The sequence below is a fragment of the Heloderma suspectum genome, chromosome 2, assembly GCF_057233095.1.
Source record: "Heloderma suspectum isolate Gila_16-S chromosome 2, 16-S_ref, whole genome shotgun sequence".
Taxonomy (NCBI): Eukaryota; Metazoa; Chordata; class Lepidosauria; order Squamata; family Helodermatidae; genus Heloderma; species Heloderma suspectum.
Window position 1 is genome coordinate 315,111,109 of NC_139459.1, and position 19,061 is coordinate 315,130,169.

A 19,061-nucleotide genomic window follows, 5' to 3' on the forward strand; every position below is an offset into this window, starting at 1 on the left:
AAAATCCAGCTGGAAGCAAATTGTAATACAATAAAACACAGACAAACTCTTGCTGGGCCAGTTTAAACAAGCCTGGTGAATGGTAACCTAGGCGGTGTGTGTGTTTGGCCTTCTTACGTAGCAACAGATTGTAATTACATTGCAGAACAAGCAAAGAATATTGTTGAATGTCCTTATTATATTATCTAATCAGGCAGGGTGAGCTTCTGTAATGCTTTTTCATGAGTCCAGTATTATCTAATATATTAAATAAGAAGGAACAGAAACAAAGTGCACATCCAAAATGTACAAAATGATACCAAAACTAAAAATAATCTACTGATCAACAAGAATAATTACAAATCTGGAGTATATGATATAAATATGAAAGAGCTGTTCTTATTGGAGAAGAGCTCTGAGGCTAAACATGAGCCTGGAACTCCATCTGAGGAAAGCAGTTGAGGGAGCCATCTGAAGTGGAAAAACAGATAGCAGGAAAAGTGTTAAGCGCCCTTCTGCCCCACCCAAGACTTGTTGTTGTTGTTCAGTCGTTCAGTCGTGTCCGACTCTTCGTGACCCCATGGACCATAGCACGCCAGGCCTTCCTGTCCTCCGCTCTCTCCCAGAGTGTGCTCAAGTCCATATTCATTGCATCGGTGATGCTATCTAGCCATCTCATCCTCTGCCGTCCCCTTCTCCTTTTGCCTCCAATGTTTCCCAGCATCAGGGTCTTTTCCAGGGAGTTTTCTCTTCGCATTAGGTGGCCAAAATATTTGAGCTTCAGCTTCAGGATCTGTCCTTCCAATGAGCAGTCAGGGTTGATTTCTTTTAGGACCCCCTCCCAAAGGTGGTTCCCTTAGTGTTCATTTGGGGCTTTGGTTACATCCATTTACTTAAACCCTGAGGAAATTAAGGCTACATACAACCTTATGAGGAGCCAGCAAAAGCCTAGGGCATGTGGGCTCCCTCTTCCCATTCCCTCTCCTTTTTCTGCTTGCACCCAGAGATGCTGGCTTCTGATTCCAGTTTATGTCAACCCAAAGGCGGGGGGGGGGGGGGCAGAAATGGGGAGGAAAAACTGGATTTTAAAAAACTGGCAGGGAGTTGAGGGCTCATGGGACACACAACACATCCCAAAATCATTCCTGTACACCCTGCCACCAGTTTAAAAAATAAAAAGTATAAAAAAACCTTTTAAAATAGCAAGGGGTCCCCCACCACACACACACACACCAATTTTTGTATGCACTCACAAAACAGATTCACAAACGCACTCACACACAGGGTGGCATTTTCCATCTCTCTCACACAAGCAAGCATTCTCCATTTCTCTCCCAGGCAGGCAGGCAGGCAGGCAGACATTCACACATACACAGAGGCTCCCCCAACCCCCGCTCCATCCCCAAGAAGCAGGCAAGTATTCTCCATTTCTCTCACAGGCAGGGAGATAGGCATTCTGTCTCTCTCACACACTCTCCCTCTTTAGGCAGACATTCTCTCTCTTTCTCTCTCCCCCACCTGGCCCTTCTTTCTCTTGTAAAAGGAACCCAGAGCACATGTTGCTGCTCCACTCCCTATACCACACAACAGGATGCCTTACTTTCTTTGAACTGGCCTGGGAGGGGATCTTAACCCTAATCCGAAATAAAATATAATAAAAAGTAACAAAAAAAAAATCAATGCCAGCCAACTATCTGATCCTGGCATCTTGCCTAGCTGCTCTCCTTGCACAACTCTGAGAAGGTTTCTTCCATGAATAATATACTGCTCCAGCCACACAGCCTAGAAATGAGAGGACAGGTTTTGCAAACATAAGATGAGGCACAAGCTCCTCAATGGAGTTAAGAGAATAAAATCTGCTGCTGGAGAGAACTGAGGGTCAAATGACACATTACCGTACTTACCTAATGTGTAGCTAACTCCTCACCTGCTTTCTTACTCATGGGTAAATGCATGCAGCCCTGATTTGGATTGGGACCAGTGTGCTCCAGGAGGGGAGGATTAAACCTTCCCTCTCCCAGCCGTTTGCTTATACCCCTGCCCCCAGATCCGAGTTAATGAACGGGAAAAGGGAAAAAGTCTCAATTGATGCCATTTTTAAAGATCTCCACATGGTGGGGATGTGGGAATTCTGGGAAGCTAACAGGTGTGGGGGGAGGTTTAATCCTCCCCTCCCGAGTGCATGCTGGTCCCAATCTGAATTGGGGCCACACCCATTTACTTTCGAGTTAGAAAACAAGGTTGGAGTCAGCTATACATTATATAATTAAGGTAAGGTATAGTTTGACCCTGAGACCAGGCAGGAGGGGAAAAGAGACCCAATATCAGCAGCAGTACTTGCCCAAATGGGAATGAGCAGGCTGTCCAGCAACTCAAGCTGTGCTGGAGGAGATGGCTTCCCGACTAGTACCACCACATTTTTCTCCTCTCATATACTAATGTTGGGTAGCAAAGCTTATGCACTGCCAGGCAGTATTTATCCCCCTCAAAACAAACATGCACTCCCTGCAGCTCTGCAGGCAGCGCAGTTCAGAAAGGGCAAGCATCAGGTGAGAAAGCTAAGGCAAACATCGCCACAGAGCTCTCTCCCTATGCTCGCACTCAGTAGAGGAAATGGCTGCTCTTCAGTCTGCTGCTCTGCTCTGCTCCTCATTTACTCCGACGCCCTCTAGGCTGGTTGGCTCAGTAGGAGAAACCTGCCTACATAACTGATTGGGGGCGACTTTACCAGTACTCTGCTGAGCAACAAAAGGCTGCATTTGATTTTCTCTGGCTAGGGTAATCACAACCAGAGGAACAGGGACAAAATGGAGGAGTGTTTTGTACTGATGCCTTTCCTGAGGCAATTTAAATGGGTTGCCTCTTGGAGCTGATAATCGCATAGGGAAGCATGCTGGACAGAGGAACATGGGGCAGCTGGCAAGTGAATGATCCCATGAAAATACATGAAAGAAATAACTGCTTGCTTGCCAGGGGATGGGAGCGAGAGAGATTGGGTGGTGGGGACTCTGGGCTTTGGCAGAGGGTCCCCCCACCATGATTGTCCCCGTCATGATGTGACATGTCAGCATCCCAGCTGATAGACCACCACTATAGTGAAGCCTTTATGGATCAGATGCACCATCAATTTCCTGATTCCCCGGTTTCCCATTCAGTCATGCTTTATACATATGTAAGCCCACCTTATCGGCAGTAAACATCTTCTCAATGTTCCTACCTGATCCTTAAGCTCAGAGAGTTGACTAGAAAGGTTAGATACCAGCTTCATAGTAGATTCGAGCTTCTCTTGCAAGTTTCTAAGTTCATTCTGTTCTCCTTCAGAATCACTACTCACAAGTGACATAGCACGCATCCGAGGGAACCAATCCAGATTTCTCTCCTGAAATGCAGACATGAGAAGAATATCAGTGCTAGATAAAGACTAAACTGCATGGTAGTTACTGTTAAGTCCACTTGGATGAGGATACTCCAAAAAGGACAATTCTGAGTGGTTAAAGATGTGTTTCATATGCTTTTCATGTTAAAAATAAATACATCTAAAATGTTCATCTCAGAATACTTGACTGCTGAAGAACTGATGCTCAAGAATCACACAACAAAGGAACATTAGAAGAATGTTTTATATCTCATAATTGTGAAGCCATGCAATGCTTGATTGTAATAAATCAAGACGAAATATCTGTTGTATTCCTGCTTTTGATTTCCTCGTAACACACTCCCCACATCAAGAAACACATCGTCAGTGTTTCTTGAGCCACCCCTAACTGAACAATAAGACATTTATTTAAACAGCAATATGTTTACTGAAGAAAGCAAACAAAAACATAAACCAAAAACACTGGAACTTCAATTTGCATTAAACAGGAGCGTCCTGGAGAACCAATCAAGTTTATCCCCCAAATTAAAGAAGAAGTTCAACATTACACAACATCAGTGTCCTTATCACAATAGTCATCTGTTTTGAGGGCCTTTCAAAGTATTCAGCTAAAATAATGAAACACTTTCACGAGACAACATTTGGATTGGTTTACTCAGTTGGCCTTTAGGATTCTACCATAGGTGAAATGTGGCGTAGCCCTTCAGGTCATATGAACTGGCAGATCCCATGTTTATTTGAATGAGCAATCTTCCTGATTCTGCAGGACAGAACCCACTAAAAAGGTGGCTTCCACCTTACAGGGTCAGAATATCATAGGTTAAGATATACCTGGGAATTCCCTGTGGTCTTATCTTTCTCCCATGGTGAGGGAGTGGAGGAGTAAGATCATGAAAAAAAAAATCTACTCCCAACATTGCCTTTGGTAGAATTCAGAGGGTCAAATAATGAGTGAATACAAAATCTAATATGGAACTTACCTCCCACCAGCCCTAGAAATAGTTTTGACTTCATATTTTGGGCTATGCTTCAACAGCTAATTGCTGACATGTACATCTGTCTGTAAACATGTTAAATACTGTTTATACATGTATTAATGTGCACAGTTTGTGATGCAGAAAGAAAGAAGAGTAGGAAAAATAAAAGCCACAAGTAGCGTGGGAGCAGAAAGGAGGAGGGTGAATAGTAGATATCAGTTTCTTAATACATTAAAGGGTAGTACTAACAACCATTCAGTTACTGTTTAATTTCTCTCTCCTCCCACGTTGGAGACACATTCTTTAACACTAAAGTTCAGAGAATGGTTTGAGGAAGAGGAAGTAAGAAAGCCTTGGTCTGAATAGAAACAGAATACTACCGCATCTGAAACAAATCTTATATATTGCCATGTTTTATCTATTATAGAGACTGATTTCAGCCTGATGTTATGCCAACAGCAAGGTTCTAGGGACTTCCACTTAGTGGAGTATCTTTGGGTGAGCCATTAGGAGAGGAATCTGGCATCTACCTTCCTGCTTCACAGAACCATAGCCATTTTGGAATGGGTTTTTGATGTGTCCGTTCTTGTTTTAAGAACTTCATGTTTTGTTAGTCCAAAACTTAGCCTGTCTGGAAGCCTAGCTACACATCAGAACAGCCCTGGTGGATCAGACCAAAGCTTCATCCAGTCCAGCATCCTGCTTTCCACAGTAACTAATCTGGTGCTTCTCAAAAGCCCACAAACCAGCCATGAAGGCAACAGCCCTCCACTACTGTTTACTCCCTCTTCCTTCAATCCCCATAACTGATAGGCTGCACATTATAATACGAGCAACTCTTCGTCCTGCCATTTTGCCCCCAACTACTAAACCTTCTCTGCATCTTATAAGATGGACAGTGCTCTAGTGCTAGGACTATGGAATTTTTCCAAGTTTCTAACGCAGGGGTAGGCAACACAACTTTTACGGGCCCATAAATACATTTGACCATCTGAGAATATGTCTTGAACACCACCACAGAATGGTTCCCAACATGGCAGCAGCTGGAGACCCTCACTTTGCTCTGAAATGATCCCAGCTGCCAATAAGAAAATTTGTTAATTAAAAAACAACAACCACCTGGGAGGGGTAGGAGACTTTGGAAGGTGCTAAGAAAGGTGTCTGGGGGCCCCAAATTGCCTAGCCTGGTTCTGAAGAGTATACTGTCATTTATGCAGCACCATGGCACTTTATAGCATCTCAAACTAAAACAAATGCTTCTGTCCCCAATTAATGTACAATTTAAATGACTCCTCTTTTCAGCAGGCACACATTCTTAACAGAGATGGGCACTACTGAGTGGAGAGTTCTTCACTGCAGACGAATGGATCATACTACCTGGCTAGAACAATTATTTCTGTTTCCAGCAAGAAAAACTGAACTTGTTTTATAACATTCTAATCTAGGGTAACATAGGTTTCTGGGGGTGGGGGGAGGAGGCACTATGCATAGTCACTCGATTCAATCACCATGGATCCTTTCCATGAAAGCATTTAATTTTGTAATGAGAAATGAAGATGCATCAGGAAACGTGGAACAATAGGCAATTGAGGAGAATATTACTTACAAAGAGATCTGGGCCCAGTTTGCACGACAACAGAAGGAGAGGGGAGGAGTGGCTCACCTGCATTTTTGTAGGACCTGCTTTTGGTCCAGGCAGGGCTCCACGAGGGTGTACATCACACTATTTGAAGTGGCTTCACATAACTTACTTCCGGATTTGGGGGGAGGGGTTGGAGTGAACATCATCTGAGTGGCAGGGGCTGCTCAACCAATAGGAGAGGCTTCCCCCCTCTCCAGGCGCCGTAAGGAAGGTGCGAAGTAGTTACTTCCCCTTTTGCACATTTGTAGGACAAGCCTCCCAATGAGCCCCAAGCCTCATTGAACACAATGGGTGTTACTTCTGAGTAGACACACATATGCTTGTGCTGGGAAAGGGGGGAGGGAGAACACAGGGATGGGAAAACAGACTCCTTTCTAACCAAACCGATACTGCACATGATTTCTATAACGAAGCTGTGAATTAGTTACTTCCTAAGGCAATAAAGCAAACAATGGAGAATCGGAGCCTCGAGATCATGCTTTACAGCACTTACGGAATTGGCTTTAAACTGTGCCATTTCAATTGAGGGGGATCTCTGTAAGTATTGATGTAGGCATTCAGAAGACAAGCCTCACTGATCACAATGGGAGTTACTTCTGAGGAGACACTAACTGATTTGTGCTGGAATGGGAAACACACAGGAAACACCCCTTGACCAGGGTCACAGTGAAAGACACGCCCCTGGGCAGAGCTAGCATATGTGATGTCAATGCAGGAGTTGGAAACCAGACTTTAAGCAGCCTCAGGAAATCCGCTTTTTCCCTGATAAACTCCGGGGTGGCTGCTGGATGGCCACGACATCATGTATCCCTAACGACCTCAACACGCAGCCGGCTCCGAGTAAACCACTGGAGGAGACACCCCCCTGGATATCAACTGGACATTTCTTATGAGTACCAAAGAACATGGCAGAGGTTGTTTGATTGGCCCCTAAATGCTTCTGCTCGCCCCAGCACTTGTGGAAACTATTCACCTACTGATCAAATGCCCTTACCACTAATGGACTTGTGCATACTTATATTTATTTATTTAGGGAGCAATCCTATCTAGATAGGCAGCTGGAGGCGACCGCCTATCCAAAGCAGGGCAGGAGAAGCACAGAGGGGATCGTTCCCTCTGCACTTCTCCTGCCCCGTTTTTTCGGCTGGACAGCTGATTGCAGCTGTCTAGCTGCAGGAAGATGGAGCGGGGAAGGAGGCTGCTGTACAACACATAGGATGTGTTCTACAGCAGTTATGCTCTCCCTGCCCCGGAACCCCACCAGCCACGCCCCTTTCCGGCTGCTCCGCGCTCCTCTTGCGAGCGTGGAGGATGGGGCTGTTCTATGGTGCCTCCAAGGCAGCGTGGAAGAGCGGGGAGGTTGGTTCTCCGGGAACCGACCTCGGAGCGCGGGCTCTGAGGTCGGTTCCTGGAAAACAACATATCCTATGGCCATCTAGCTGCTGTCTAGAGGCCATAAGATTGCTCCCTCCATGTATTTTATTGGCTCCCTTGCCAGCTGCTTAAGAGATATTTATTTATTTATATTTATTTATTTATTTCATTTCTATACCGCCCAATAGCCGAAGCTCTCTGGGCGGTTCACAAAAATTAAAACCAAACAACACACAATAAAACAATGTAAAATATATAGAACATTAAAACCACAATATACATTACAAAACATTTCTATATGTAACACTTACTTACATATGAATTGCCACCTAAGCATTCGTGGTTTCTACACATGGAAAACATAAGGATGCTAGTGTATTAGAGCAAATGGATTGCTAATTAGAACTCTATGCTGTGATTGTGGGAATGGCCAAACAGTAGTTCAGTAGGACTAAACAATATCGCAGAGCATTGTGTGACATTTTACACAAGCATCACTCAAAAGTAGTAACAATAATTGATCACAATTCATTATGCTAGTTTTGCTACTCCTATGTATAGCCTCACTTCACCTTAGCCTCAAAGCTCACCACCCAGCAATATCCCTGGAAGCAGCTGCCTTCATCCAAACTTCTTGTCTCTCCTCTCCTATCCCCCCACCCCGACCCTCAGGAAAACTCTGCATTGGATAGTTACCCAAGAGGCAGATCTATCTGATTTTCAAAAGTATATTTAAAACTAGTCAAGTTTTTATGAACCCATAGCTAGCAAAATGAGATCACTCCACCTTATTGTGGACAGGGAGAGACAATTTCTGTTGCTGAGAGACACATACAAAATCAAAATCTCTATTTCACATAAACTACTGGTCTCTCGTAAGGCCACCCTAGTTTTGTCTGTCTGGCTCCAAAATGAAAGAAGCAGCAAATAAACTGGATACATGTACTCATGCATTTCAGTAAGATGGTACCCTGGGAAAGTATCAGGTTTGCTCTTCAATTATTTGCATTAGGTATATTGATATTTCCAACAGAAATAATAAATTGTCCTAAAACTGACAGTCAAAGAAGGCTATTTGCTGGGCCAAAGAAAGCTACTGCCTAGGCAATGGAGTGTGCCTTAACCCATTTCTCCCTTCTGGCCACCTTCCCTCGCCAAGCCATGCCCATTTTGAAGGCATTCTATTGAAGTCTGGATAAAGGACTAAGCTTAACAAAGTTTTCTGTTAAAGTTCACTGAGCCCTTATGGTGTCTCATCTTGCAAGCTAAATTATGTTAAATTATTGCAGCCTTTTTTGCATGCATTAGAAGCAAGCTATAATCTGAAGTCTTTATTCTGGATCTGTTTCCCTGCCTCCACAGACACACCCCTTTCCTCCTGGTGTCCCACATACCAATGTTGTTATGTACTGTCTGCTGTGGCCCTCCTACAAGCCTGGTTGTGCTGTCAGCTCCCTCTTCCCGTCAGAGTAGCAACTTCCTCTCTTTAAACAGACCAACTGAATTAAGCCACTGACGGAAGCTGGCTAACCACAAGTGTTGTGTTTCTGGCTAGCTCTTTTCTAGGTAAAGTTGGAAAAGTCCCTTTCAAGTAGCTATCGTCAGAATCTCAGACACGGGGGCGGTGATGGCCAGAGTTTTAAAGTGTCCATGATTGGTAATTTATTTATTGTTGTTTTTTTTTAAGAGAAAAAAGGAAGCTGCACGGTGTGGTGGAAATTATAATTCATTCTGAGAAATATTCACACTTCCCTGCTTTCACTGAAGTTAATTTGTTCTAGGGGTCTTTCCAACCTTGGATTTTATCTTTAATGCAACATCTGCCTGTCATCCATTCAGAGCAATCTTACAATATTACATCTCAATTTGCAATTGATGGAGCAAAGTAGGGGATTCACTAAAAGCCCCACTTTTACCTTCATGTCGCTCCTTTAAAAAAACAAACAACCCATGGCAGATGGCTACTAGAGAGGGGAAACATGCACCTCCTTCAAATAACTTTTTTTAAAAGCAGGAGAAGAGGAAGTTTTTGAACATTATTAGGGTTGGAGGGTAGCTTTGTTCATGTTCCCTGAATTTCCTTGTAAAAGAATTAGATTAATTCTACAAACAACTAAAAGAAAAACCAAAGAAAGTTCACAAAATGGTACAGGCATGGAGTACAAGGTTTGCACTGTTTGTTACTACAGATAACATCATAGGTCATATCTAATAGGGGCCCCATGGCTTTATTCTACACAGGATGGACACATCCTCCACAGCAGTAACAACTTTAATGGGTGTGCTAGGAAGGGAATTGCATTTTCCTCAATGATAAATGCTGGACTGCTGGAAAAATGCAATATCCCTGCCTGGAAGAAAGACATCTGAACTTCTTTCAACAAATGAGTAATTGGGAATTCATTGCTTTATAAATGGACCAGTTGGAATAGCCCAAGAGAAAGATATCCAAGAGTTACTTCTTACACCACTTTTAAAATACAGAAAAGACTCCTGTGAATCATAGCTAGGTCTGAGATCTGTTTCCCACATTTCAATTTTCATTCTCAGAATTGCACTCACAAGACACTCTCATGATGTGGAAAGGATGACTGGAGCAAAAAAAAAAAAAAAAGTGAACTTAAAATACCTTACAGATTCTACAGTAAGACGGCTCAGAAAAAAAAAAAAAACAGGAAGAGTTCAAAGGGGAAATTCTAGATGCTTGGATGCATCTACCACTTTACTTGTTCAGACGCTTCTAAGAAATCCAGCTGAAGTGCACAAGACAACTGAAGAACCTTTTAGTTTCTGCTATGCACTCCTTCTTTTCTTTATAATAAAATGGTCTGTGTGTCAGAGCGAGTGAGCGATGTTACCGGTTTTCTTTGACTTCCTGCTTAACACATTCAAGAAAGGCCTGTCAGCTGCTTCCTCTGTTAGGAATTTGTTTTCATCCTATTATTAACTACGTTAACCACAACTAACTTGCCACCCATCAACCTCCTTGTCAGAAAGAGCCAAAGTAATACAAAAGGGGAGCTATACTGGGGGTACCTTGAAATCTTCCAGGTAGCATCCCTTCACTATTAGGGGGGAATGAAGCAACTGCAGAGAGCCACCCCACCACCACCAGGAGGCCAAGCAGGCAAATACTTGGAAGGTTTAAAAATATTTCAAAATAGTTCAGTGGCTACAAGGAAATTCACAGCTAGCAGCTGTTTCCCATGATGAAGTAATTCTCAGTACGAGCAAACACTGCCCAGCTTTTACATAACCAGTGATGAAGAGCTGTTGAGGGATTGCCCAAAGGAGGTTCCCTTTTGTCTTTCATGCTATGACAGTGCTGGCCCTTCCGTTAACCTAGTTCTTGTTGTTTGGCACTGTAGGGATTACATAAGTAAACCAGGACACATTATATCATGAGCAGCTGGGCTGGAATTAATTGGCCAATGGCTGCATAAAATGGATCATTAAAACACACACACATACACATACACATACACACACACACATACACACACACACACACACACACATCTTCTATAACCTGCCCATGGTAATGAACCCTACCCTAAAACTATTGTACAGTGGATATAGGGGGTGGTGAGCAGCGCAGGTAATGTGGAACCCCGGGGTCATTTTGTTGTTGTTGTTGAGACAAATGAGTCAAGGATAGGTTCACGGAAGACAGTGGCACACAATGGGCCAAGAACCTAGTTGATGTATACGCCTCAACATACTTTGAACTAGGAAAATTTTAACTAGGAAAGATGCAATTTTCTAAGCTAAAATATTTTTTTAAACTGAAGCAGTTTCAAAACAAAATCAGTACTCTTGAGAATTTCAAACAGTGTATGGGATTTAGGTCTCTATTTATTATTCTGTGGCGAGGACATTTTGAGTACCCACAATCTGATAGCACTTCTGAAGCTCAGCTTTCTTGAAAATAAAAAGCAGTGACACCCAGTAGTCAAGAAATTTGGTTTCTTTGCTTATTATTCTGTTACACCCCCGAGTCACAGCCCCCTTTGTATTTGCTGTTTAGTCACAGTTTGCCTGGAGCGATCATGTCCATGGGAAACAGTTCAGGGGAATGGCTCTCATCTAGTTAGCATAAGCAAAATCTGCCAGGGTTACTGTAATACTCTCCAATTTTTCATTTCTTCACAGATGTGTTGGCAGCATTTGCTTGTGTGGAACAGCTGGTGGCAGATTCCTAAAACCTTCTGCTCCATAGGCATGTTCAGTCCAGGCAGACTGAACAAACTAACTAACAAACAAAAGATCTTGCCTGTATTGAAGGCTCAAATGTGATAATGTATTTCCCTCCTATGCATCACAGAATATTTCATACCCCCATTTAGAAACCTGCAAAATGTATGACAGTATGTAAATGAAAGTAAAACAAATTTGTGCATAATACTGGTTTTAAGTTATCACTCTGCATTTCTTTTGCCATTCGTTATCACTGATTGCTGAGATGCAACTTTCGCCCCAAACACAGAACTGTTTGCATAGCACTTTGGGATCCCAACATGTTATGAGATTAGACAATTCTACACAAATGTTAAACTTCATTACCATGAATTTCAGTTTCTCTAACCTTGGCTTTCTGAACTAGGATCCAGATATTAGGGGTGTACGAAACCCCGCTTACCTAGCTCCGCTGGGGTCTGCAGGTGGGGGGAGGCGATCCGTTCCTCCCGCCGGAATCCTCGACGGGGGGGGGGGGAGATGATCCATTCTTCCCCCCCAGAATCCTGCCTGGCTGGCTCCGCTCCACAGCCAGTCCGCAGAGCCGCCGGCCGGGCCAACCCACAGTGGGGCCTCCAGCCGCTGCCAGGCTGCTGTGGACGCAAATGGCATCCTGCGTAGGGGACGCCATTTGCGTCCCTACACCGGCCCGTGATAGGCTACGTATATATTTACGTAGCCTATCACGGCTAAAGCAGGGATGCAAATGGAGTAGGGGACGCCATTTGCGTCCCTGCTTTAGCCATGATAGGCTACATATATATTTACATAGCCTATCACAGCTAAAGCAGGGACACAAATGGCGTCCCCTACGCCATTTGCGTCCCTGCTTTAGCCGTGATAGGCTACATATATATTTACGTAGCCTATCACAGCTAAAGCAGGGATGCAAATGGCGTCCCCTACGCCATTTGCGTCCCTGCTTTAGCCATGACAGGCTACGTAAATATATATGTAGCCTATCACGGGCCGGCGTAGGCACGCAAATGGCGGCCGCTATGATGGCCGCCATTTGCAGCCGCCATTGTCGTCACTACCACCGTCGCTTCATCCGCCACCAGAGCTGCTGCTAGAGCCGCAGCCAGGTAGGCTCCGTTTTGCGGGGCTTTCGCGGGGTGGTGGGGCAGGTTGCTCCATTCCACCACGGATTCCGGGGGCCAAATTCACTGGAATTCGGCCTCCCTGGGATCCGTGGTGGAATTCTCTAACATCCCTACCAGATATTGCCTGGAATCCAAAGGGCTGTATGTGGCATTTGCACAGGGAGTTTTCAACCCCATCCTTCTTACTACAGCTTCCTGCCCACCCCCAACAAACACACATACAGCCCAAGATCAGGACTCTCCAGGGGGGTGTCTCCATGAGTGATTTACTCCAAGCTGGCTACATTTGGAAGTCGTTAGGGATATATGACATTGTGGCCATCCAGCACTTATCAAAGAAAATGTGAATTTCCTGAGACTGCTTAAAGTCCAATTCTTTTCCTTAAGTTGGGTTCTCCTTGATATAGTTGTAGTGTGCCCCAACCCTCACATTTACCTCAGGTATGCTAGCCCTGCCCAGGGGTGTGCCTTTCACCATGACCCCAATCAAGGGGCGTTTTCCATCCCTGTGTTTCCCAGCACAAACCAATTAGTGTCTACTCAGAAGTAACTCCCACTGTGGTCAACGAGCCTTGGCCCCTGAATGTGCGCACCAGCATTTACAGATATCCCCCTCAATTGAAATAGCAGATTTTAAAGCACTAATTCCCTAAAGGCTGTAAAACGCTTTCCCCAAGCTGCAATTCTCTGTTGTTTGGTTTATTGCCATTCGGAAGTAACTACTTCCACCTTCGATCACGGGATCCTGCGCAGCATCAGGTTAGAAAGGGGGCTGGTTTCCCATCCCTTAATTTCCCTTCTGTCTTTCCCAGCACAAACATTTGTGCATCTACTCAGAAGTAACTCCCACTGGGGTCAATGAGGCTTGTCCCCGAAATGCGCACTCCCAAAGTTACTAGATTCCTGTAAATTGAAATAACACATTTAGAAGCCTTAATGTCGAAGCTTTGAAGCTTCGATTGATGACATCACTGGCTAATCAGGGCAGAGAGAACATTGTGTTCCTTTAGTGATTGTTCTTTAAGGGAGTAAATCACGCTGGGGGGTGAGGGAAGGGAGAGAGAAGGAGATTGTTCCCAGCACTGTCAGTTTCAGGAGAAGGAGAACACTGTGTCACTTTAGTGATTGTTTTATAATGGAGTAAATAATGCTGGGGCGGGGGGAAACAGTCAGAGAGATAGAGAAGGAGAGTGATTTAGTGACACAAGAAGAAACCTCCTGGGATTTTACCCTCTCTTATTGGTTGAGCAGCCCCTGCCCATCAGATGACGCTCATTCCAACCCCCCTACCCTACCTGGAAGTATGTTCTGTGAAGCGACTTTTACTGGTGTGATACACTTGCTCGTGGAGCCCTGCGCGGAGCAAAGCCAGCTCCATGAAAAATCCAGGTAAACCACGATTGGCTTCTCCTTCTGTGTCCTTCCATTGTTGTGGAGAAACCCCCCAGAGTAACATTCCCTCAGGCCTAATAACATCCAGAGTGTCAGACTCTTCACAGTGGCATGAGAGAGTACCACTGATTGGGAAAATCATCAGTCTCTCTCATGTGCATGCGGAAGTGCCCTGCACTTACACACAAGCCTCTTTAGATCTTGGCCACTGAACATCTATCTCCTCCTTTCTAAAAGTTATACACTTTTGTTCAAATCATACAAAACACCAACAACATTAAGAAAGGGAATCACACGTATGTTTTCTGGCTTAACAGCTGGCAAGACTAAAAGATTAAAATAAGATCAACACACAGGAAGGGGAGGAAGACATACCAGCTGAGAGCAACACATATGCTTAAACATAATAACTATCCATACATCAGCCTACCCTAAAATATTATGGTAAGGCAGACTCACAGTTAATCAGTCCAACACTACTAAACTCTCTCCCAATCTAGCATAGCAGTAGTTTACTATACTATTCCCATTGAAAGCCACTGGTAGGGATTATTAATATTCCTGTTTTAGCAGGCAAAGGCTTCACACTCCTTGTTTCATTAATCCTCATGACAACCATGAGTGGGTAATTAATATTCTCTCCTGACAGACAAGAAGCAGTGCTTGAGGAAAATAATATGGCCAGCCAAGGCAAACTAATGAATTCATCCTATGTACTTGATCATGCGAGCTGTCAAATTTGGTACACAATTCCATTTTTGTCTCTGGTAAGCCAAGCAATAGCACAACAGGAAGTATACCATTTCGTGCATTGCAAATGCAGGTACTGCCTATACCTCTAGAGGGCAGAACATACTAGATATGAACAAGATGAATTTCTTTTGTTTCCTCCTGCAGAAGCAGCTGTTATGGGGCACACCCAATTTCTTAAGCCATTTATTCCAACTCTAACATTATCTAGGCACATTTAACCCTCAGGCCTAATGAGACCTAGATTCCAGCAGCCTTGGCCTAGTATTAACTACCGAACATAGCTTTCCCTTGCATCTGCTGTAACAATGCAATTATGTGAAGTAGTTCTTTAGGCATTTTGGAACATACTCTGGATGGAGACACAAGACCAGTTAAATTGGATTTTACTATAATTTTAGCCACTCACCCTTTCCTGAATGTGAACAATGATGGCTATCACACACATAGCAAAGGCAAACAAGGCACAAACAAAACACAATGCACTGAACTACCCTTGCAAAATATCCACTGAAACTAACACATATGCCCACAGATAAGAATGCAGACTTTTGATTCATTATTGAGTTTGCTCAGGAGAAAAATCCGGTAGATTGTGCTCAAGATTGGCAAAACAGCCATCTCAAGCTCAGGCCAAATATACTGTTTGATACTTCTGCAGTTATTTGAATGTTTGTGCAATTCCAGTGCAATGCACACTCATGTTCTGCTCAGTAACAAAGACATCCCAGTTTAACCTAAATTCTTAAGCTGTCCCTAATTAACCCTAACCCCAGTCTTACTAATTCTAGCTAATTCAAACCAAATGTTCTTTTCAGTTTGCTGAACTGCACTACCACAAAAGCAAACATTACAAAAGGAGTTTTTCTCTCTACCCAAAAGCATTGGAGAGACCCAGGCAGCAAATGGCTGAAGTTTCCTACTGCAGACGAACAGAAAAGCCCCAGTGGTCTTCCCTAAGATGCAGCGAGCCACTTCCTCTTGGAATCTTGTTTCAGGGCTGATTCTGTTTTTGTATGTGGTTGCTATTAAAAACCATAGCCATGTGGGCAGGGCTCCATGTGGCTGTGAGACCATTTCAATGTTCTTCCCACATGAGTGCCAAATCGCAAGGGAAATAGCCACACTAGCACTGTGCTTCCCTAGAGCCCTGCAGACCCAGCATTTCAACTTCTCTCACCATTTGGCAGACTCATGAGATAAGAGCATTTAAATATTCTTGTAACCTCATGGAACTCTGGTCAAATGGTTCCATCTTTGAATGACATGGGACCTTTAGAAATGAGAACATGACAGAAAATAAAAGTGCCTCATGCTTCTCATTTCCTCCCTTCACTATAACATCCAAAGTGGAACTTACACATTTCCTCCTGTGGTCAGATTTGCAAACTTACATTAAAAGCCTTCAAATCCCACTGCAGAGGAAGAAGCTCAGGTATTATGGAGAAATACAATGAAGAGAAAATACTTGTGCTTCCTGTTACATCTACATCTCTGAGATTCTGAAGTGACTCTGACCCACTGAAAAGATCCTCTACTCAAACGCTACACCAGCTTTCCCCAACGTGGTTCTTTCCAGATGTTTTAGAGTTCAAGTCCCATCAGCCTCAGTCAGAATGGCCAATGGTCAGGGACGATGGGAGTTGTAATCCAAAAATATGGAGGTTGCCACATTGGAGAAGGCTGCTCTACACATTTTAAACTCCTTTAGATAATTTAGGGTGCTTTCAGACAGTCAGCTGCTAGCACTACCAGTCTAAAGACACTGTGCAGCAGTTCCATCTTTCCCTTCTTAATATATTTTTATGGTAAGAAAAAAGATGGAAGTGGTAGAAGACATCATTGTCTGGACCCCTATAAAATTCTATGAATGAGGCACTGCAATTTCACAATAAAAGTGTAGTCTGGAATCAGCCCTACAGTCTGGAGTGCATAACTGTTATGCTTCTCTAACCTTTTTCAGAACATATCTGTACTATAAAACAGACACCTCTAGTTTTAAGACAACTTATGGACCAGAAGTAACTCCTACATACTTGCAGGTCTTCCAAAGATCCACTCCTTCTCCACAACTTGAACAAAATCCCAGGAGATACATACACAGTAGTGCTGTTATATTTTTGTAGTGAGGCTGCATACAGAAATAACATTTTCAGAATATCATCCCTACTGCTATGCTAGCTCTTGCCTAATATTGCTTTAGTTGTGCTGGATATTTAGAAAATGTAATTAAGGAGGAGAGCCTTGTTTAGTGAGGTGATGGAAGCAAAGCCCGTTTGCTCCTTTTAAAACCCAAGAGATGTCAGCTCTAGGGCTTGGGTGGAGATACATGTGCTGTTCAATAAAAACAGCCTGGGCCATTTCATCCTTCCTATACATTCATGTTTCACCTTACCCCCTCCTTAAACCCTTATAAACAGGGGTGGAGGTGAGAGGCAGACAGTGCATTATTTGAGATGTCACTGGCACTAGTCATACTCACATACTCACAACTGTGGCATTACCATCTATCTTCCTCCTAGAGCAGGATGTTTTTTACTGTGAATTCCTCTCTGCTGTGTCTCAGGAGGGCGTTTCAGACCTCTGAGACAGGCCCTCCCCCCTGGATAGAAGGCAGAGTCCAATCAAGATGATCCCTTCCAAGGGGTGGGGCTACCCTGCCCTGCCAGATTAGACTAGGAAAGCAAAAAGTAACTCCTCTATCCCAAGTCTCCATATAGGAAGCCAGACTGGGAACAAATGGATGCAATAGGCACCCCATAAGTATTAAAAGCTAGAAACACAAAGGAGAACCGGGCAAGGGACAGGGACAAACTAACTCAGGGATTTTTTCCCTCCTTCCCTCCCATGTATGGTGAGGCATGAGCTTAAGGAGATGTTGGCCCACTGAAGAACAAGTGGCAGGTAGAATGCCCTCTGGGAGACACAGAGAAAAGGAATTCATGGTAAGAAACTGTCCTGTTTGGGTTGGGGTTGGACTTGATAGTCTTATAGGCCCCTTCCGACCCTACTATTCTATGATTTTATGAACCTTTCTCCTGTGTCTCCTGGAGGGTGTAAAAAAGCAGTACCATCTCTGAGTGGGCTTCCAATGGGCCATGATCTAAGCAATATATACCCTCTACAACATCCTTCTGCCAAAGGCAGCATCCACTGAATAGAATAAATCAGTTTTGAAATGTCTAGCAAAGATATGCAGGGAGACTCAAAATTGCAGCCCTGCAGATCTCCATGGAAGCATTGCTTCAGAAGTTTGCAGTGGAGGCTGTCCCTCTGATGGACTGCACAGTAAAAATCAATGAAGGAATCTTTTCCAAAGGTGGATATTTATTCATTTATACACACACACATACACATTTATGAGCGACTTTTCAGGCCTAATAGGGCACCCAAGGCAACTTACAATTAAGATTTAAAACGACTTTAACACTTTAAAAATTCCACCAACAGAAGAATTAAGAGCAAGAGAGAATGTTAAAAACAGAGTGCAGACCCAATACATATAAAATGCTAAAAAGCCATGTGGGAGCAAGCCTTTTTTTTAACAGCCTACCTAAAACTGAACAAATAAGGGGTCAGCCTAACTTTCTTCAGGAAAGAGCTCTACAGGCAGATTACTGCCACAGAGAGGGCCCTATCCCATGTTCCCACCAACCTAACCTCTCTTCTGATAGGCTAGGTCTTGTAACCAGTGAGAAATAGAGGCAGCCAAAACTTTTCCCCCTAATGACCTATCATGAAAAGACAGAAATGGAATGCTCTGCACACATCTAATTTGTGCCAAGCCTTCTCTTAGGATGGGCAGGGTCCAGACAGAATGATAATAAGATAATATCCTGGGACTTGTGGAAGGGAGAATTACCCACTTCCCAATGGGATGCCCATGTTTTTAGGGGTGGACTACACCATTGGAGGGGTCCCAAACCTAACTCACCCCTCCATTCAAGGTGATCATCTCCAGGTGCCATGCAGATTGCTGCCACAGTAGACCTGAGGGGCTCCAAAAAAGAAACTTATGAAGCCATTTCAATAATGGCTCTGAAGTCTCAATTGTGTTTTGGAACTAAGAAAAGATTAGAACAGACTGGAGTTGTGCTGCCTCAGCCATAGGGGCTGGTGTGCTAGCAGTAGGTTGCAGAGCATGTGTGGCCTTAGCCAATGCAGGGACATATTCAAACGTCAAAAGACAAGCCTGAGCAGTGGATATTTTCATGAAGTTTTCTTCTCACAAT

The 19,061-nt window shown here is 43.8% G+C and overlaps 1 protein-coding gene and 1 long non-coding RNA gene across 14 annotated transcripts in view; one reads left to right on the plus strand and one right to left on the minus strand.

The window, feature by feature from the left end:
* LOC146354984 (uncharacterized) overlaps positions 1 to 19,061 on the plus strand; it is a 74,497-nt gene that overhangs the window by 44,115 nt on the left and 11,321 nt on the right. The gene's annotated exons all lie outside the window — the stretch shown is intronic.
* ITPR1 (inositol 1,4,5-trisphosphate receptor type 1) overlaps positions 1 to 19,061 on the minus strand; it is a 377,196-nt gene that overhangs the window by 11,192 nt on the left and 346,943 nt on the right. For all 13 annotated transcript variants that reach the window (XR_014788558.1, XM_084840316.1, XM_084840314.1 and 10 more), the window contains one exon: positions 3,197 to 3,358. Coding sequence is in view for 12 of the 13 variants with exons in the window: in XM_084840316.1 (XP_084696442.1) it covers positions 3,197 to 3,358 (162 nt within the window). In the remaining variant the exon portion in view is untranslated. The remainder of the gene's footprint in view (positions 1 to 3,196; positions 3,359 to 19,061) is intronic.